A 21965-nucleotide genomic window follows, 5' to 3' on the forward strand; every position below is an offset into this window, starting at 1 on the left:
TCAGAGAATTCAACTGTTACTTGAGTACATACAGTAATTGACATTTCTACTCTGGGGAAAAAAGACTGCCACTATCCATGCCTCACTTAATTTTGTAAAGTTCTCAGTCAGGTAGTTAAACAACAAAAAAGATGAGGCTCTTGTCATGATACAAAATATTTTGCTATTGAGGTGTCTTTCTGAGACTTTCCTGAGGGTATGTTAGCTTTTTAAGGAGCTATGTTTTGGCTTCCAGAGACTTCTTTTCAATTCACACTCCATCATCTATTAGAATTTGCAGGTTTTACTGGGTGTCAAGACCGGTGAGCTGAATGGGGAAGTGGGAGTGTATGGTGGTATGTGAGGCTGCAGGTCTCTGGATTATCTGGTAATGTCCAGTGAGGGGAACAGAGGTAAGGGTGTTACTGCTAGCAATAAATGCAGGCCCAGTCTTTGCTTTGGGTATTAGCGTGAGGAAGGGAAAGATAGGGGAGAGAGGAATCCCTGTATCTTACTCTGTACTGCAGTCTATTGTTTTACCTTTGTTTTGTCACTGAACCATTTGAGTTTTTAATCCCTGAAGATTCTGATTTGACAATCTGTGGAAGACACTAACGCATTTCATTTATCTGCAGCCATCAGATGTGAAAACCTCCTAGCTATACATAATGGGATAACCCCAAGACCACCCTATGGAGGTTACTGGAAATATAGAATGGTAGCAACATATTCATGTAATAGTGGCTACTCATTGATTGGTGCAGACAAACTTGTTTGTACAAAGTCTGGAAAGTGGGACAACTTCCCACCGACATGCAAAGGTACAGTTAATTAAAATATTGAGTTTGAGTATCAGAAAACTGTTCTCATGCAATACGACTGTAGAAACTCTTTTAATCATATATAAACTTCAATATTGCGCAAGTGATTTTCCGGAAAAATGAAAAATTGTAGTGATTTTTGTCTACGAGTAACTTGGTCTGCAACTAATTATTTCAGTAGACCAGTTTTCATTTGATCAAAAATGGGAAATAAGTTTAAATTACATTTATTACATTTCTGATGCTTCCCACCACCACCTGCTGGTCATTAAAAAGTAAAGTCAATTTTGAGCAAGATCTTGGTCCAGAACCAAAATTGTCATGTTCCCATTTATCTGATTGCAACATTAAAATAAAATGTGGTACAGGTTTACTTTGCAACAGTTAGGTTACGAGTTTTGTGGTACTATTAATTCAAAGATAAAATGGTGTAATAAACCCTTCAGATGTGTTGAAGAGCAAAAGCATTTAGGCTGATTGAAGTGCATGAGATCTTTTAACTATTTGAATAGACTGACAATTTAATATCTAAAAAAAGTCCAAAAAAAGTCCAAAAAAAGTCTTTCTCTTTGAGACACCATAACTGCCATGTTTCTAACCTTCGTCATTTCTAAGTTCCATCTGCTGATTGCCCATGCCCATCTGATGCATCAGGAAGGAGGATGCAGATCCCAACTGTAACTTCCTTCAAAACCTGACCTTCCTGCGGCACTGGTGATCAAAAATGTTGAGAGAGCCACTGCTGCAGTGAATTAGACTGGAAATTGGAGCAATAACACTTCATCTTCCACCCGAGCAGCCTACAATGCACAGGACTTAACATTGAGTTTTTGAATTTCAAATAATCTTCTCACGTATCTCCCATCTCCTTTTCCAGCCCTGCCTCTTCCCTATCATTCCACCTACCAACCAGATTCATCACTCCCATCGGCCAGCCAGATCATACCCACTACCTGTGTTCACCTATCACTACCTTACCATTCTGCTACTCTCTCTACTCCAGGCCCAATCTCTTTATCTGTAGCTTCCCCTGCTTCCACATCAAGTCCTGATGAAGCATTATACTGAAAATGTTGACTTCTCCACCTCCTGATGCTGTCTGGCTTGCTGTGTTCTTCCAGCCTCCAGTGTGTCTCACTTGGTCATGGCTGGAGCTGTTTACTTTTCCTGACCAAGGCTTTCCCAGCTGAAGCTTCGACTGAAAACAATCTTTATTCTGCACTCACCTGGGTGACCCATGTGAACTGCTGATAGTTCAGGAAATTGCTTTGTTCACAGGCTGTTGTGCTCTGCTCTGGGTTTTTAGACTTACCATACTTTGTTAGGTTATATTTCTTTTTTCATCTACAGAGCAATTGGATTTTTGCGAATGATTAGATTAGATTACATTACATTACAGCGTGGAAACAGGCCCTTCGGCCCAACAAGTCCACACCGATGCGCAACCCACCCATGCCCCTACATTTACCTAACACTACGGGCAATTTAGCATGGCCAATTCACCTGACCTGCACATCTTTGGACTGTGGGAGGGAACCCACGCGGACACGGGGAGACTCCACACAGTCAGTCGCCTGAGGCGGGAATTGAACCCGGGTCTCAGGCGCTGTGAGGCAGCAGTGCTAACCACTGTGCCACCGTGCTGCCCACCGATATAGTATGAATTTTGATGGGCATGAATTTCAGTTACTCAAAAGTAGTATCCATGTACTAGTTGACTCCATAAATTTATGCTTAAAAATAGTCAAAATTTCAAATTGTTTCAAACACCCCTCTGAGGGGAACGGAGGTAAGAGTGTTATTGCTAGCACTAAATGCAGATCCAGTGTTTGCTTTGGGTACCAGCATGAGGAAGGGGAAGGTAGGGGAGAGAGGAATCCCTGTATCTTACTCTGTACTGCAGTCTACTGTTTTACCTTTATTTTGTCAGTGAGCTGTTTAAGTGTTTAATCCCTGAAGATTCTGATTTGATAGTTTGTGGAAGACATTAATGAATTTCATTTTTCTGCAGCCATCAGATGTGAAAACCTCCTCATTATACATAATGGGAGAACCCCAAAACCACCCTATGGAGGTTACTGGAAATATGGAATGGTAGCAACATATTCATGTAATAGTGGCTACTCATTGATTGGTGCAGACAAACTTGTTTGTACAGAGTCTGGAAAGTGGGACAACTTCCCACCGACATGCAAAGGTACAGTTAATTAAAAGTTTTGGCTTGAGTATCAGAAAACTGTTCTTATGCAATACGACTGTAGAAACTCTTAATTATATATAAACTTTTCAATATCACACAAATGGTTTCCTGGAAAAATTAAAAAATTTAGTGATTTTTGTCTATGAGTAATTTGGTTTGCAACTAAAATATTTCAGTGGACAAGTTTTCATTTGATCAAAAATGGGAAATAAGATTAAGATTAATTTTATTACATTTCTGATGCTTCCCACCACTACCTGCTGGTCATTAAAAAGTAAAGTCAATTTTGAGCAAGATCTTGGTCGAGAACTAAAACTGTCATGTTCCCATTTATGTGATTGCAACATTAAAATGAAATGTGGTAGAGGTTTACTTTGTAACAGTTAAATTCTGGGTCTTGTAGAACAATTCATTCAATGATACAATGGCGTAATAAACCTTTTAGATGTGCTGAAGAACATAAGCATTTAAGTTTCTTGAAATTCATGGGACCTCTCAACTATTTGAGTAGATTGACAATTTAATATCTAACTTAAAAAAAGAGTCTTTGATTTTCAGACACCATACGCTGTAGTGTTTCTATCCTTCCTCATTCCTATGTTCTACCTTCTCTGATTCGATATTGTTATTTCCTAGGTTCTCATTTCTGCACCTATTGCTTTATTTTATTCTTTATTGTGGGAGCTACCCACCTCCTTTACCATCTTGCTTTTTTTCTCTAAGCATCAGTTACTTTGGAATATTTAATTTCCAATTTTGGTCCCAGAGATGATTAGGCAAGATTTTCAACACTTTTGTCACTGGTGCAATGGCAGAACCATGAGCAGAAGGGAATCTGTTGAGCCTAAGCTTAGCCCTGGCTCTTTAACTGTGCCATTACATTAATGTCTCACTCTTGGGTTCATTGACCAATAAGAGAGGGTTGGTGGTATCATACACTGGATTTGCCAAGTTGTAAGGATCCTCTGGCAAGTGTCAGAGAGTCTCAATTGGGAATGCTGTAGCCCCAGTCTCTCATTCCTACCTGGGAGTCCTGCGTTTGGGTCTGTGGGACTACAATGAGGTAATGATTGCCAAGGATGAGAAGAAGAGAACTACCTGTCTGACTGCACAGCCATGCACGGAAGTGGCCAAGGGGGTCTGTAGCAGGAGTATGGTCCCTGGACATTTTGCACTAGTTTTGGACCTCAGGGAGATGTAAATGTCAAAACCTTCAGGTACTGCATTCCAAATTGCACTGTCTTGCACAGCAATTCTCAGAACCATACACATCATAGCTATTCTCATTTGTCCCTGAGCAGCCAACAGTCATACTCACACTCATTATATTGTCCTCTTGCACCATGCTCACAGTCACCTGACATAAATATTGGCCAATGAATATTGGTAGTGGGAGCCATGCAGTGTTATGGCAGCCCTCCAGTGACAGCTGCTGGTTGCCCATGCCCACTTGATGCATTAGGAAGGAGTATGCAGATGCCAACTCTAACCTGCTTCAAAACATAACCTCCTGCAGTACTGGTGATGAATCTTGTTGAGAGGATTAATCATCTGCCTGCAGAGGCTATATAAAGGGTCCTGTTTCATTCCTTGTTCTGCATCCATGCTATTTGCCCTTTTGCTGGTGACAAGGCCAAAGAGCCATCTGTCAGGAATTCTGATTATTGGCCCTACGTGATGGATTGGGGAAGGAGGGTGTCTGCCCAGTAGAATGACAGGGTGGAGGGTGGAGAGAAGACAATGGCTACAAAGTGAGTTTGGGAGGAAGAAATGATATTACAGGGAATGTGGGGAGAAGAAAGAGACTGCTAGGGTTATAGAAGGAACAAACATGCTGGTGTGGTGGCTAATTCACTGCTTCTCACAACTGACCCTTCAGTTTCCTCCAATGGTAAAAGACTAATCAAGATTGGCTTGAAGGTTCTGCTGAACTCCATCAATTCTTTCATCTCTGACCTCAGTCCTTCCCTATCTACTTCTCTTTCCCATCATCTTTCCTCTCCACTGCTATCCTTTCTCTGAACTTTCTGCCATTCTCCTTTTCCACCCAACTCATTTACTCTTTCCATTGTCTCCAGCTCCACCCTTTGTATCTCCATCCTTGTCTTCCAGCTAGGTCTACTAATCTGTTGGTTTTTAAACCTGCCTGACAAGATTAGTGCATTCAATCTGGATTTCCGTATGAAGTGCTTGGAAACCCTTCTCAGTTCATTTGGTATTCCACAAAGGGAAAGTGCTATCCAAGAATAATAAGACAAATAATACGACTAATATCATATGGGTAACCAGGAACAATAATGCTACTAGATTAAACTTAGATTTAAAATAAAAACTAAATGTGTGGACATATTGGAATTAATGATACACACAGCCATGCAGTGAACCATCACACAGACCAGACCTACACAATAAATAAATGCATAGTTCAACCACAAAGTCAAACAACAATTGTGCAACATTGTGTATACTGGGCATGTGTACAGTGCGACACATAGACACTGAGCATTGCAGACAATTTCATCAGGTAATCTGAAATAAAATCATAAAGATTAGATTACTTACAGTGTGGAAACAGGCCCTTCGGCCCAACAAGTCCACACCAACCCGCATACCACCCAGATCCATACTCCTACATTTACCCCTTCACCTAACACTACAGGCAATTTAGCATGGCCAATTCACCTAACCTGCACATTTTTGGATTGTGGGAAGAAACCAGAGCACCTGGAGGAAACCCACGCAGACATGGGGAGAATGTGCAAACTCCACACAGAAGTCGCCTGAGGCGGGAATTGAACCGGGTCTCTGGTGCTGTGAGGCAACAGTGCTAACCACTGTGCCACCGTGCCGCCCCAATAAAATGCTGCAAATACTCAGTAGGCCAGGAAGTTGTTGCAGAGACAGAAACAGTGCTAACATATCAGCTTGCTGATGTTTAATTATGACCTTGCTCACTGAATATTTCCAGCAATTTTGTTTTTATTTCAGATGTTTTGCAACTGCAATATATTGATTTTATCTTAATGAGAGAGTCACTTTGTCAGCTATGCTCTGGGCAGGTACACAGGACATTTAGGTGAACACATACCGCAGGACACATTTCATTAAGTTTGAAATTGCCAAATATGTGGATATATTAAAAATAAATTAGAAACAGCTAGCACAAACTTCAAAAAGACTCAATTTTTTTAATGACTTTCCACCGTGAATGTCCAGAGCAGGTTTTGTTAATTGACCTTTTCCTTCCTTACAAATTTCCTCATACATATTTCAGGATGGTAGCAAAATGTGAGAGTTAGAGGTGCAAATACATTTTCCTCTTATTTGAAATCTATACTCACCTAACCTGTGTAGAATTACATATTTGTCTTTTGTGAGTTATTGGATGCCTTCTCCCTAAATTGCCAGAAAATGGTATTATAGTAACAAGATTTTGATATATGTACAAATATCATGATACAGTCACCTACAGTTGTAATGAAGGCTATGAAATGGTTGGCACCAGTGTAATTGAATGTACTGACAACAATATATTTGTGCTGTCACCACAGAGGTGAGTAATGATTTCTTAAATTTGTGAAATATATAAATATGAGTTTACTTTTTCCTTTATAAACAAATTAATTTGAAATTTTATATTGATATACTGAAATACAGTTTCAGAAATCAATAAAAGTAGCAATTTAAATTCAGTACTCAGTTTACAAAAAAAGCAAGTAAACATAAGGATGCATTTCTCAAGGAATAAAACTGAAAAGTAGAGACATTATGTTAAATTTGTCTCACTAAAATTTGATACCACACAAGCAGTACTTGAAACAATTCGCACCTCCATGTTATAAAAAGGATGTAGAAGCATTGGAGAAGATGCAAAAAGGTTTATTAAAATGATATCAGAACTTAAAATTATTCCCATCAGGGATGAATAATTATCTGGGGCTCCTTTTCTAGGAGAGAATATACTAAAGAATTGAGGCCTTCAACATTACCAAATGGTACCTGCAGAGATGTTTCCACTTGCGGGTCACATCAGAGATAGGAACCATGAATATATAATAGTTACAGTAAATAGAATATAAAATTCAAAAGGAAGTTCTTTATCCAGAAGCTGGTTAGAATGTGGAACTCCCTGTCACAAGGAGTACTTCCAGTGAATGGCATTGACATATTTAAGAGTAACTGTGGTAAATGTAACAGAGAAAGAATAAAAAGATTTGCTGATGTGGTTAATTGAGGAAGATTTTAAGGAGACCTGTGTGGAATGTAAACACCCACATAAATCAAATGAACCACATTGACCTATTTCTGTATTCTACATCCTTTTGTTCAGTATTTCTGATTTACTACCTTATACTATATCCTAAATAATGACTAATTTTCCAGCATTCATAGTTCACACATGTATTCACCTCTCTTTCTGTTTAACTGCACTTACCAACTGAACTGAAGTGATTAGTAATTTCTTATGGTATTAAAAAGGAACAGAAAGGAAATAGCAGAGTGAAGAACATCCATGATCTGAAATGCACACATTATTTTATCATTGTGCTTTGTCATTGAATTGAATGAGATTAATCTCCAAAGTGTTTAGTCTACTGTCTATTTAGATCTTCAACTGAATTTAAAGTTTCTCTTTTACAGTTACCATTAAATATAATAATAATCCATCAATTAATGATGGGACACCTTCAATATCACACAATGGTAAGTACCATGAATGTCAAATATGTTAAATGGTAGCAAAATATAATGGTGATTATTCATTGATTGAAAAATGTGATTTTACAGCATTTAAAAAGTGGGCTAAGAACTCATTGACATGCAAAGACCCCAAGGTACAAAACAAGAATTATTTGAGGTTGTTTCTCAGCATTAGGTCTCTAAAGGATGCTATGTATTAGATCCAGAACAACTCTGCCTCAGTAATCAACTCCAACTGGATATATTCCTGCAGATTTCATTATCTAATACCTTGTCTCCAATTGTCCTGTCAAAAATAAACTATTTTTCCCATCTTCAGTATTTTTATAACCAAAGAAATATGTTTGAAGAAACCGAAAAAGTACATCATTTTTATTTTAATGTCCCTGGAATTGTTCTCCTGAGTTTCTCCCAGTAGTGTCCTTTGATTCCTTGAAACCCAAGGACACTCTTGAAGAGACAATAATCCCACCTTTAACCCAGTGGCCAGCAGATGAAACTGCAGCACATGTGAGGAATAATATTTCAAGTACGTTTGTTGAAAAACATATATTTTCTTATTTTATAATGTCTTAATTCACTGGCTCATTGATTTGGATCTCAGATTTTAAAATATGACCCTTATGGAACTCGGTTTAATTCTTCCAGTTTAATTTAATCCTGTGCAGCATAGGACCAAACTTCCTTAATTTAAGATTGGAAATGATCTCCGAGATAATTTCAAACTATGCCATCTATTAGGATATTAACTGGACTGGATTTGCCAGCTATTTAACAATTCCCCCACCAAAAACAATTTCACATTTCTTTGCTCTGTCAGTGCAAAGAAAAATCAGGAGGTTTTTGCAATGAGTGGCTAATAGGATGATAAGTTTCCTACCAGGAATATTTTCTGCCATATTTTAACACATTCCTGTGCCTGAATGATCTGATCCTCTTGCTTGTACACAATGTTTTCCAGTTTAAGCATCATTACGTTAGAGGTGTTCTACATCACCACATACCAATTAGCTTCCAACCTAGCTACAGGAGCATAATTATATCCATGATTTTATTAATTTTAGTTTTTGATCAAAGCAATGGTTATGAAGGCAGAGTGGTGTGTGACATTGAGGTGATGACATTTGCACAATAACCTCACTTTTGACCTTCTTGACATAGAGGTCACATGGTGTTGGTCGAGCTGTTAAAAATGTTTTGGTAAATTGTTACAGTGCACACCTGAGTGACAATGCTGATGGAGTAGTAAATATTGAGTTCAGTTACAAGGTTATCGATTTATTTTGATCTTCTTGAGCTTCTTAAATGTTGCCATGAATGTTGACTAGTGGAAGGACTGTCGGGTATCAAGCAGTCATGCAGCTGTGTACTCAGTTTCTATTTTGCTGTTGTTGCTAAAGTGTTTAAGTAGCTGGTCTAGTGCAGCCTCTGTACCGTGGTGACCCCATGATGTGGATAGGTAAAAACAAGGACTGCAGATGCTGGAAACCAGATTCTATATTCGAGTGGTGCTGGAAAATCACAGCAGTTCAGGCAACATCTGAGGAGCAGTAAAATCAATGTTTCGGGCAAAAGCCCTTCATCAGGTATTCCTGATGAAGGATACTTTTGCCTGAAACGTCGATTTTACTGCTTCTCGGATGCTGCCTGAACTGCTGTGCTTTTCCAGCACCACTGTAATCTAGAACCCCATGGTATGGATGCTGGGCGATTCAGTAAATGTGAAGTGATGAAAGGGTCAAGGGATGTGTCTGGGTTTTCTCTTTATTTAATCATTACCTGGCATATATTCACCATGTATGTTAGCCACCACATATCTGCCAATGTATTAATTACATTAATATTTACATAATAGCTTCTTTAGAATTAGAATCCCTACAGTGTGGGAACATGCCCTTCAGCCCAACAAGTCCACACTGACCCTCTGATGAATAACCCATCCAGACCCACTCCCCTATATTTACCCCTGACTAATGCACCTAGTCTACACATCCGTTTTCACATGGCCAATTCACCTAACCTGCACATCTTTGCGATTGTGGGAGGAAACCGGAGCACCCAGAGGAAATGCACACAGACACGGGAGAATGTGCAAACTCCACACAGACAGTTGCCCGAGGATAGGATCGAAACCAGGTCCTGGTGCTATGAGGCAGCAGTGCTAACCAGTGAACCATCATGCCGCCCATGCCACCCAATTTATCAGAGAAATTGTGAATAGAACAAAAACTGTGATGCAGAGATTTTCCATCAATTTCTGCTTCGGTTTCTGATTTCCAGCAGCTACAGTTCTTTTGTTTTTTTTTAAAGTTGTGAATGGACTTCAACATTATAATGTTGTCAGCAATGACCTGAAACTGGCTACATGACAGAGAAGAGGCCTTTAATAAAGTAGTTGAAGGTGGTTGGGTTGAGGATGCTTTCCTGAGTACTTCCAGTAGTCCTGGGGTTTGATTACTGATCTGCAACAACCACAGCCACCTCCCTGTATAGTACACCTGATTCAAGGTGTGTTGGAAGATTTGCCTTTTGTCAACACCTAACACCATCCCTCCGCCAGCTCAACACAGGACCCACCCTCATTTGAAGAAATGTTATTGCTTTGTTGTTCTGTATTCTCTTGATGAATTCTAATTAATTTTGACAGAGAAATTATATAGTGGATTACTAATAAAACCAAAACACTGATCATACTTAAACAGTGATTTGTGTTAATCCTGAGCTATCTATTTGTTGTAGTGTAAGAGGTGTTATTCTGGAGGATTTTGTTGTTGTTGTAGAAGATGGACTTCTATGTCTTAGTTCTTTTTTTTTGTTTTTTTAAATAAAATTTTGTTACATAAAGTAAGACTTGTTTTTATGCCCAGTTTCCCCTTTTATAGTTTTATGGCTTTTTAAAAAAAGTTTGATTCCTTAACAAATGTACTGTTGTGTGAGTTAAGATGGGACCAATTGTCGTGGACCAGAAAGACTTCCATTGAGTATCAGTTAGTTGCTTGGGGAAAAATAAAACACTGTTCTCTTGTCAGTTGATGGATGCCAGTCTCCAGATCAGTTTGTAAATGATTACATCAACACAGGATTTGAGTGATATTATTCTGTTACTGTTGTAACAAAGGTTATGAACTGTATAGCAGCAGTGTCACTGAATGAAGTGACAGTAAGATTTGTACCATCACCCACCTGTAATCATCTCTAAAATGTGAACATGGAATCAAAAGATATAGGGCAAACTTTTAACAAATCCAAACAAATGTTATAATAATGTGATAGACATTTCCCTATTGCCATCACACTGCTTGCTGTTCTTTAAAAAAATTGAATTCTTTTCAGTGACCCAATGTGCCGAGGGATATGATACCTTACATTTTCCCTTTTACCAACCCATAACATTATGAATATAAAAATATAATTCAGAGTTGAATTTTCTCCCAGCATGGAATTTCAGCAGCTAGCAGGCCAACACTACATTTTCAAAAATTCATTCATGGGATGTGGACATAATTAGTTGGGCTGGAATTTATGTATTATCTATGATCTAGTTGTTCAAGAGAAGGCAGCGATGAGCTCCCTTCTTGAAACCCTGCAGTTTGGTGTAGATAGGCTGTAATGCTGTTACAGAGGGAGTTCCAGGATTTCTGACCCAGTGACATTGGAAGATTATATGTTTATAGATATAGTTTCAAGTCAGGATAGTCTGCCCAGTTGTCCTGGCAAGAGGGCTGATTCTTTATGAAGACCCGACCTTATTTGCACAGGAGATTGAATTCAAGCACAAACCCCCAGCCTGCTAGTTCTGACCTGGTGCAATAGCAGATGGTCCAGTCTGCATCTGTGCTGAAGAAGGTTGGTTGGTTGTTTGGGCTGGGGTGAGGTTACACAATGTTGTTTTGGTGGAGTGAGAGCCAGAGCTGCAGCAGCTTCAGCTGGATTTATAGGATCATTTCTGTTCCTTGCAGTCACACAAAACATGCAAAAGAGCAAATTCCCCTTGGTATATTTGGTGCAGTGGTAATAAGAGCAAAAAAAATCTTCTCCCAACCATCACAATGACCACTACCTTCATGCGTGGCTAGATTCATAGGATCATAAAAAATAGGAGCAGGAATAGGCCATTTGTCCCATCTAGCCTACTTTCTTTTATTCTCCTGTGGGACATGGGCCCTAATGACTGGCCAGTATTATTACCTGTCCCTAGTTGTCTTTGAGAAGGTGGCTTGCTTGATGCACTGAAAGTCCATGTGCAGTAGGGAGGCGGTTCCAGGATTTTGACCCAGCAATAGTGAAGAAACGGTGATATATTTCCAAGTCAGGATGGTGAGTGGTTTGGAGGGGAACTTGAAAGTGGTGGTGTTCTCAAGAATCAGTTCCTCTTATCCTGTTAGATGGAAGTGGTCATGGGCTTGGAAGGTACTGTCTAAGGATGTTGTGTGAACTTCTGCAATGCATTTTGTAGATAGTACACACTGCTGTTACTGAGACTCAATGGTAGAGGGAGTGGATGTTTGTGGAATGTGATACCAATCAAGTGGGCTGCTTTGTCCTGCATGATGTAAAGTTTGTTGTATGGGACTGGAATGCACTTATCCAGGCAAGTGGAGAATATTCCACCACTCCTGATTTAGATGGTGGACAGGCTTAGGTGAATCAGGAGGTGAGCTATTTGCTGCAATGTCCCTAACATTTAACTTGTTCTTCTAGCCACTGTATTTATATGGTGAGTTCAGTTTCATTTCTGGTCCATGGTAACACCCGAGATCTTGCTAGTGGGAGAATTCAGTTATGGAATGTCAGGAGTGGGGGTTGGTTAGATAATCTCTAAATAGGGATGACCATTGTGTGGCATTTGTATGGTGTGAATGTTATTTACCACTTGTCAGCCCAAACTTGAATATTGTCCGGGTCTTGTTGCATTTGATCTCGGACTGCTTTAGTATGTGAGGAGTTGTGAGTGGTGCTGAATATTGTGCAATCATTGGTGAACACCACCTCTGACCTTATGATGGAGGGACGATCATATGAAGCAGCTGAAGATGATTGGACCAAGCACACAACCCTAAGGGATTCCTGTAGAGATGTCTTTGAGCTGAGATGACTAACCTCCAACAACCATGACCACCTTCATATTTGCCAGGTATGACTCCAACCACTGGAGAGTTTGCCCTCTGATGCCCATTAATTCCAATTTTGCTTGGGGTTGTTGATACCACACTTGGTCTCCAATATGTTCTTGATATTAAGGGCTGTCGCTATTGTCTCACCTCTGGAATTGTGGTCTTCTGTCCATGTTTGAACTAAGACCATAATGAGGTCAGAAGCTGAGTGGTGCTAGCAGAACCCTAACTGGACATCAATGAGCAGGCTGTTGATGGGCAAGTGCTGCTTGATAGGTCGTTGATGATACCTTCCATCACTTTCTTGATGATTGAGAGTGGGCTGATGGGAAAGTAATTGGCTGGTTGGATCTGTCCTGCTTTTTATGTACAGGGTATACCTGGACAATATTTCACATTGCCGGGTAGATGCCAGTGTTGTCACTGCACCGGAATACCTTGGCTAGAAGTGCGCAGGTTCTGGAGCACAAGTCTTCAGTATTATTGTTGGAATGTTGTTAGACCCAATAGCTTTTACAGTATCCAGTCCCTCCAATCATTTATTGATATCATGTGAAGTGAATTAAATTGGCTAATATCTGATACTGGAAACCAGTGAAGGAAGTCAAGATGGATCATCCAGTTGGCACTTCTGACTGAAGATTGCTGTGAATGCTTCAGCCTTATCTTTTCAACTGATATATTGGTCTCTTCCATCATTGAGGATGGGGATATTTGTGGAGCCTCCTCCTCCAGTGAGTTGTTTAATTGTTCATCACCTTTCATGATTGGATACGGCAGGACTGCAGAGCTTAGATGTGATCTATTGGTTGTGTGATGGCTTGGCTCTGTTTATCACTTGCTGATTATGTTGTCTGGCACAAAATTGGTAGCTTCACCAGGTTGATGTCACATTTTTAGGTATGTCTGGTACTGCTTCTGGCATACCCTCCTGCATACCAGGTTGATTCCCTGGCTTAATGGTTGAGTGCGGGATATGTCTGGCCATGCGGTTATAGGTTTGCTGGAATACAGTTCCATAGCACCTCATAGATGCCCACTCTTGAGTTGCTAGATCTGTTTGGAGTCTGTCCCATTTATCAAAGTGATAGTGCCACACAACACAATATATAGTATTCTCAATTTGAAGGCAGGACGTTGGCTTCACAAGGATCTGTCATGGTCAGATGCATCTGCAGCCGGCAACTGGTAAGGATGAAGTCAAGTTATATTTTTCCCTTTTGATGATTTCTTCATCATTTGCTGTGAACCATGCCTAATAGCTCTGTCCTTTAGGACCCAACTAGCTTGATCAGTAGTGCTGCTGCCAGGCCACTCTTGTAGTGGACATTGAAGGCCCTACCCAGAATATAGTTTGGGCCCTTGCCATCCTCAGTACTTCCTTCAAGTTTTGTTCAACATGAGGAGTTATGATTCATCAGCCAGGGGAAGTTGGTACATAGCAATCAGCTGGAGGTTTCCTTGCCCGTGTCAATCCTGAAGCCATTGGACTTCATTGGGTTCTAAGTCAATGTCAGCTCCCAGGGCAACTCTCTCCTGACTGTGTACTGCCACCTGGATCTGTCCCTTTTGTGGAATAAGACATGTCCAGGGATGGTGTTGTTGTCTGAAAGGTTTGATTCCGTAAGTATGACTATGTCAGGCTGTTGCTCGACTAGGCTATGAAGTGACTCTCTCAATTTTGGCACTAGCTCCCACCTATTAGGAAGATGGAATTTTGCAGGGTCAACAGGGCCGTTATTGCTTTTTTTTTGTTTCTGTTTCCCAAGCGGAAGCCAGGAGGTCCAGTTTCATTTCTTTGTTGAGACTTTGTAGCAATTGATACAACTGAGTGGCTATTTCAAAGGGCAGTTGAGAGTCAATCACATTGATGTGGATCTGGGGTCATATGTAGGTCAGACCAAGTGAGGATGGCAGATTTTCTTCTCCAAAGATAATTAGTAAACGAGATGTTTTTTCAATGATGGTTTCAGATTAATTGGCAGTGATTTGAACTACAGTCCATAGAACATTAGGTGAGTTTCTGGATTAATAGTCTAACAATAATACTGCTAGTCTATCACCTCCACTTTGCCATTTAATGCAATCATGGCTGATCAAACACGTCAATGTCTTTTACCCATAATATCTCCATAACCACTTAAGCCATTAGTAATCAAAAATTAAACAAACTCTCGACTTAAACATACTCTAAGACTGAGCCTCCACATCTCTCTGATAAAGAATTTCAAAGATTCACAACACTCTGAGTAAAAACAATTTCTTCTCATCTCAACCCTGAATGATATTCCCTTATTTTTAAATTTATGCTCCCAGTCTCATGACTCTCCAACTTTCTTCATGGCTCTGCGTTTATAATGTCACGTGCATATTTTGTTTTTTTTTTATCAAGTAATAGATGAAAAAACATGGATGGAATTTCCCAATGTATCTGGACAGAGAAGATGATTCAATAGACTGTTAGTGAATTTGCCAGCTTTTCGTAAACATGCATTTCCAAAAAAAAAACAAACCTCCATAAGTATGAACAGAGAAATATTAGGTATCTGTCACTAATACCAACAAATATGGCTGCAGTTGAGAGCTGGAGGAGGTACTGTACTTAACCTAATATTCAAACTTCACATGAAATTGTGTAAGTATAAACACTGTTGTAATGGTAATGTTGCTTGGCTAGTAATCCAGCACACCAGGATAATTCTCTGTGGACATAGTTCAAATCCCATCATGAGTGATGATGAAATTTGAATTTAATAAAATCAAATCTGTATTAACACATAAACTGACCACAGTTCTAAATATCTATCACATTCAGTAAGGGATGGAAATCCTTACCTGATCTGGTTGATGTGTGATTTCAGACGAGCAGCAATGTATTTGTTCTTAGGGGCAATTCACTACCAAGGACACCATCACACAAACTGGCTAAAGAACTACAGCAGAAACTGAAACACCTGATCAGCAGATCCAGACACTCTATACAATCAACACAGGAATTCTTGGACATCATCAGAAATACACACATAGACAAGGAAGAAACCATGGTCTCATTCGATGTAATGGCACAGTTCACCTCTATTGACAAAACCTTAGCCAGAGAAACAATAGCCAGCCTGCTGGACATACAGAACAGACAACAGGACGTAGAACCTATCAACAAAGACGGCATACTCAAACTACTGGACCTGTGCCTCACAACACACTTCACATTCAACAACCAAATATATGAACAAATCAACGGCACACCCATGGGCTCACCCATCTCTGGACTCATAACAGAAGCGGTAATGCAAAGATTAGAACAAACAGTCTCATCGCAAATTCAACCCAAACCCTGGGTCAGATATGTGGATGACACCTTTGTAATCATTAAAAACACAGAAATAGAGAACACACACCGGATCATCAATGCCACACTCACAGGAATCCGATTCACTAGAGAGGAAGAAAAGGACAACCAACTCCCATTCCTAGATGTGATGGTACAGAGAACACCGAATGGAGATTTCACAACAAAGGTATACAGGAAAGCCACACACACAGACCAAGTCCTGAACTATGAAAGCAACCACCCCAACATTCACAAAAGAAGTTGCATCAAGACACTGTCCAAAAGGGCCATAACACACTGCAGCACACCAGAACTGCAAAAAGAGGAAGAACATCTCTACAATGTATTTGCCAAAAACGGATACCCCCGCAATTTCATCAACAGATGCCTAAGGGAAAGACAACGGAACGAGGACATGCCGCAACCGAAAGGACTAGCTACGTTATCATACATCAAGAGCATTTCTGAACTGACAGCCAGACTACTGTGACCACTAGGACTCATAACAGCACACAAACCAACAGCCACTCTCAGTCAACAACTCACCAGAACGAAGGACCCGATACCCAGCATGAGCAAAACCGATGTAGTGTACAAAGTCCCATGCAAGGACTGCACAAAACACTACATAGGACAAACAGGAAGACAGCTAACGATCCGCATCCATGAACACCAACTAGCCACGAAACGACACGACCAACTATCCTTAGTAGCCACACACGCAGATGACAAGCAACATGAATTCGACTGGGACAACACTACTATTATAGGACAAGCCAAACAGAGAACAGCCAGGGAATTCCTAGAGGCATGGCACTCATCCACAGATTCAATCAATAAGCACATCGATCTGGACCCAATATACCGGCCACTGCAGCGGACAGCTGGAACTGACAACCAGAAGCGACAGATTCAAACCACTACAAATGCTGGAGGAAAGATCACAGAAGCGCTTCACAGAAGGCTCCCAAACACTGAGGATGTCACCTAGACAGGGGACCAAACTTCTGCAACACAAATTCCCAGCTCGGCGAACAGAACCACAACAACTTGAATGAATATTGATAAGAAACTTTGAAGTCACTTATTCAGTTTTAAGTTCTGGTGTCCTTTAAATAATATTGCAGCAATAATTTTGGTTATATTTCATACCCACACATGACTTTTTAGCAAGCACAAGAAAATGTAAATACTTTTGTCCCGCTATAGCTCCTATCTCACCATATAATAAGTAGGTGGAAATGTATCATTATGTTTTGGGTTGCTGGTGAAGATTGATGAGTTCAATACGTAGTGATTTTTAAAACAGAGACCTGTTGATATGAGATATTGTGGAATTAGAGGAAGCCTTGCACTGTGTTGCCATTACTTTGAAAAATGAATTCCAAAGTAAGGATAACTTGATATTCTGAACAACTTCATGCTAAATTCTCCTCAATAGCAAAGATATATACTTTTTGATTTTCATGACTTTTCCACATTTTTTTTCATAGTTACACCTTGTGGTAACCCTGGGGAGATTCTGAATGGATATTATAAGGCTCCAAATAAAACAGTTGGAAATAAAGTTACTTTTTATTGTGACATTGGGTGAGTACTTAATTGGTAAATTATTAAATGGCTGTTCTGAACAACAATTCTTTTAATGTTGTAACTAAGATGATTTCAATTGACCATTTCACATTCTTTACATTCATAGATACAAGATGGTGGGTAAAGATTATCGACAATGTACAGCAGAGGGATGGGATGGTGAGGTTCCATCCTGTGAACGTAAGTCCTATTCACCTGATTTGCAAAATGGCTTATTTGTATGGAATAAATGATTGAGCTGCTTTCAATGAGTTGTCATGTAATGTTGGTTTACATCCAAGCAGAATAAATTAGTGGATTAAGCTTTCAGATCAACATTCACATTGATATTCCATTGCACAATTGTGCGAACTAAATCACCTTAGTTGAATATGTTAAAGTTCTTTAAGTCTTTTTGAGCATTTGGCCATATGCTACATTGTTTCAAAGTCTGAACAGATGCCTAAGTTATCAGTCACATAAATGATTAAAACACATAGTGCAAATGACATAGTCAAATCTGACTTTCAATACCATAGAACATTTTATCCACTGAATAGTATACTCTAATGCATCTAAAAACTGGAAACTTTCACAGTGCTGATCAATTTAATGTTCAATAACTTCTATGAAAAAAACTCAGCACCAAAAATTCAATAAAGACATTTAATTTCTCAAATAGAACTTCATTATGACATGCACAACTATTTATATGCCTTAATTGGCATGTCAAAATGTTCCCAACTGCAGAACAGGTTCATGACACCCCTGGGCAGGTATGAACCATGTTGCATTCAGAAGGTGACCTGATGCTATGAATGTTGTCTGGAGTGAGTGTTGTCTCTGTGTTTTCCAAAACAACAACAATGGGGGCAATGACGTTTGGACTGTTGAGTCCAGACTCATGACTCATATCCTTATCCCACACATTCCAAACCAAGAAGAGACTGGGTATTGAAGAGGTGGGTATTACCCACCACTTTTAAAGCCCACATATATATTCTGGGCAAATCTGGCCCTAAGATTTTGGATTGCTGGTGATGTTTGATTTGGTTAATACATCATGTTGTTGAAGACAGTGAGAGCTGCTGTTGAGGTATAGTAGATTGAGAGAAGGTTTTGTATTAATGTTTTCATAGTTTTGAAAAGATAGTTCCAAATTTGGATCAATTTGATATTTTGGGCACTGTATGTCTACTTAATGTCATATTAAATATCTGTGAATTACAATGGAAGGAGTTGTAAGAGGTTTTGGAGTTTTGTAATCTTTCTATATGTTCTCTTGTATTTTTTTTGCTGTGCAGCAATAACCTGCAATGACCCAGAAAATATTCCACATGGATATTATAGGACACCAAATAAGGCATTTGGAGCTAGAGTTACTTACTACTGTGACATTGGGTAGGTATTCTGTATGTAAGTTACTCAATCATTTAGCTGAAGGACCGTATCAATGTTGTGATTAAGACCATTTCAGATGACTACCCATCTTTTGTTCTTCATATTTCAAGTGAGCTCTCATGATACTTCCAATTCAGTGTTAAACTGACAATTTTTTAAAAGAAGTCTTTATATTAATCAGGGTTGTTAGTACTTTGAATGGAATATCAATTCAATATAGAAATGCTGATATGTTAGTGATCCATATACCCATAGTGCAAAATTAATGTATTTCCCAATTTAATGGACTTGGCATTTAATCAAACCGAAGGATTCAGGTAAGTACCACATCTTCCTATATTTATCCTTAACTGGATTAAGATTCCAGTTGGAAATCTTGTGAAAGTCTTCTTGCTCTGATGCCTGCTGAGGCTTTCAAGTCGGCAGTTAATACCCTCTGAAGTATCTTATCCCAGTGCTACTGGGCAGGGCAAATGCCATGCAGAAAAGTCTAAAAGCAGACTATCTAATTTGTTTGTAGGAACCAATAATGGGGATTCTCATTATCAGACACTAAGTGCTTGATCAAGGGATCTGGCATCCATGATTAGGGTGTTTGGGAGAATGGGTGGTATTAACCAAGAGAGCCAACCAGTCCTTTCTTATGATCTTCCTGCTTCTGTCCTCCCTCTCCTAGCCAGAAAGCACTACTACTTTCTTGCCAATCCCACCATTATTGACATGAAAGCTGCATCCCACTTTGATTCCTGGCTTCTGGTAGGTAGATTGACAACAACTACTTTAGATATTAACTTTGGCAGATTAGCCAAAATGAAGTCAAATTAAATTAAATGAAGAAAGGGAGTTGGTGGTATTTGTACATAAAACACAGAAAGCTGGCACACAGATGCAGCAGGTACGTAGGAAGGCTAATGGAATATTGGCCCCTACTTCAAGGGGGTTGGAGTAAAACTCTAGGGCGGTCTAACTGCAAAGGTACAAGGTGTTGGTGAAATCTGGAGTCCATGAGTAGTTTTGGTTCCATCATTTAAAGAAATATATCATTTCACTGGAGGCAGTTCAGAAAATATTCACTAGGATGATCTCAGGTGTGGAGGGATTGTTTTATGAGCAAAGGCTAAACAGATTGGGACTGTACTCACTGGAGAATGGAAGAATGAGTGGTGATCTCATTGAAACATATAGGATACTTGAGGGGCTTGACAGAATAAATGTTGGAAGCATGTTTCCCCTGAAGGGAGAGTTTAGGACAAGGTGATATGGTCTCAGAATAAAGAGGTGCCAATTTGAGACCAAAATGAGGACTGCCTTTTCTGAGGGGGTTTTGAGTCTTCAGAATGATGTGGGGCAGAGAGGCCAAATGGCCTACTCCTGTTCATATTTTTTATGGTCCTATGGTCTCACCACCTGTTCTGATCTGATGTTCGGACAAGTCCACATAAAGAGATATCCAGAGTAAACTCAGTTGATCAGGAAAAGTGGGAATAAAAGCCTATATTGCCACAGCTCCAAGCAGTGCTGTCTGCTGGACAGAACTGCCAGCATCTGGTCAGATGGCAACATTTCTGCCCCTGGGATCCCTGAAACTGGGGAAGGCCTCCACTGGCCACTGAGTGATGATTGACACTGAACATAGCAGCCCTTCTCCAGACAATGAGCAAGATCCATGTCATTCCAGTTAAATTCTGCCCATTAGTTGAGATCATCACAAGGTGCCTGTATTTGCTGGTCCCTTAGGTATTTATATTATGTTGCAAATCACCTATAAAATGAACTGAATGGATCAATGCATACTTTACACACTTTATTTTGTATGGGATTTGACCACAACCGGTTTTTAATAGTAATATTATAATTTGATTTATTAAATTACTCTGCTAAATTAATTCTTTGTTAAATATTTTATTAAATTTATCATTTCAATCGAATTTTTTCCATGACCTTTAGCATGCTGTAATACTTCTCCAGTTAACATGCATGTCACTTATCATATGTCTTCTCTCTTTCTAGATACAAAATAGTGGATAGAGCTTATCGACAATGTACATCTGAGGGATGGGAAGGCGATGTCCCATCCTGTGAACGTAAGTTATGTGTCTTTTTGCTGTACAGTAACTTACTTGTTTTTCTGTACAAAATGATTAAGTCACTTTCAGTGAATTATTGTATAAAATTGGGTCATATCCAACAGGATTTATTTTCCTACAGTATGCTTGTGTGTCAAAGCTTGGAAACCTGACTTTTTGGACTGGGAGGAAACTCTCATTCAATGCTTTCATTCAACATTTCTTAATAACGGGACATAATGTGTGAATGGAGAAATTGCCATTCTTTAAATCAATGTTGGTAGTACTGGAGACAAGATATGAGTTTGGATGGTGATGGGAAGGTTAGGAGGTGCTAATTTTAGTGGAGTTTGAGTTGTTGGGAAATGCTTGTTTGGATAACAGGAGATTTGGAGGAGTAAGTGGAAGGTAAAGGAGAAGTGCAATATGAGATAAATGATCAATACAGAAATCATGCTTATATTCTTTCTTCTATCATTGTTTAAAGATCCTGCTGTGTTTCTGCTGGACACATGTAGTTGTGTTAGTGCAACTGATAGGAAACTATCCCATTAATTAATACTCATGTAAAAGTAGTAGATATTGGTAAGGTGACAAAAACATGGTGGAAGATTTTAGTGGTGGTGTGTTGAGGCAAAGAAGATAGTGCTCTGGAATTGGAAACTTTGAGGGAGGAGGATATGAGAATCTGATGTCATTTCCACACTTTTGAGCTCCAACTTCTCTGAAATTATTAAACACTTCCATTGTATTTTGTGCTTTTTCACTGGTTTTCAGTGA

At 39.5% G+C, this 21965-nt stretch overlaps 1 protein-coding gene across 2 annotated transcripts in view; it reads left to right on the forward strand.

Moving 5' to 3' along the window:
- The window catches only part of LOC122563171 (sushi, von Willebrand factor type A, EGF and pentraxin domain-containing protein 1-like), a 188304-nt gene that overhangs the window by 61864 nt on the left and 104475 nt on the right, over positions 1-21965 (forward strand). For both annotated transcript variants that reach the window (XM_087973561.1, XM_087973560.1), the window contains exons 8-14: positions 615-800; positions 2812-2997; positions 7642-7704; positions 17640-17736; positions 17846-17919; positions 19023-19119; positions 21130-21203. In XM_087973561.1, the coding sequence (XP_087829687.1) occupies positions 615-800; positions 2812-2997; positions 7642-7704; positions 17640-17736; positions 17846-17919; positions 19023-19119; positions 21130-21203 (777 nt within the window). The remainder of the gene's footprint in view (positions 1-614; positions 801-2811; positions 2998-7641; positions 7705-17639; positions 17737-17845; positions 17920-19022; positions 19120-21129; positions 21204-21965) is intronic.

Source organism: Chiloscyllium plagiosum, unplaced genomic scaffold (assembly GCF_037043375.1).
Source record: "Chiloscyllium plagiosum isolate Xiang-an unplaced genomic scaffold, Cpla_swu_hap1 HiC_scaffold_26, whole genome shotgun sequence".
In the NCBI taxonomy this organism is placed as follows: Eukaryota; Metazoa; Chordata; class Chondrichthyes; order Orectolobiformes; family Hemiscylliidae; genus Chiloscyllium; species Chiloscyllium plagiosum.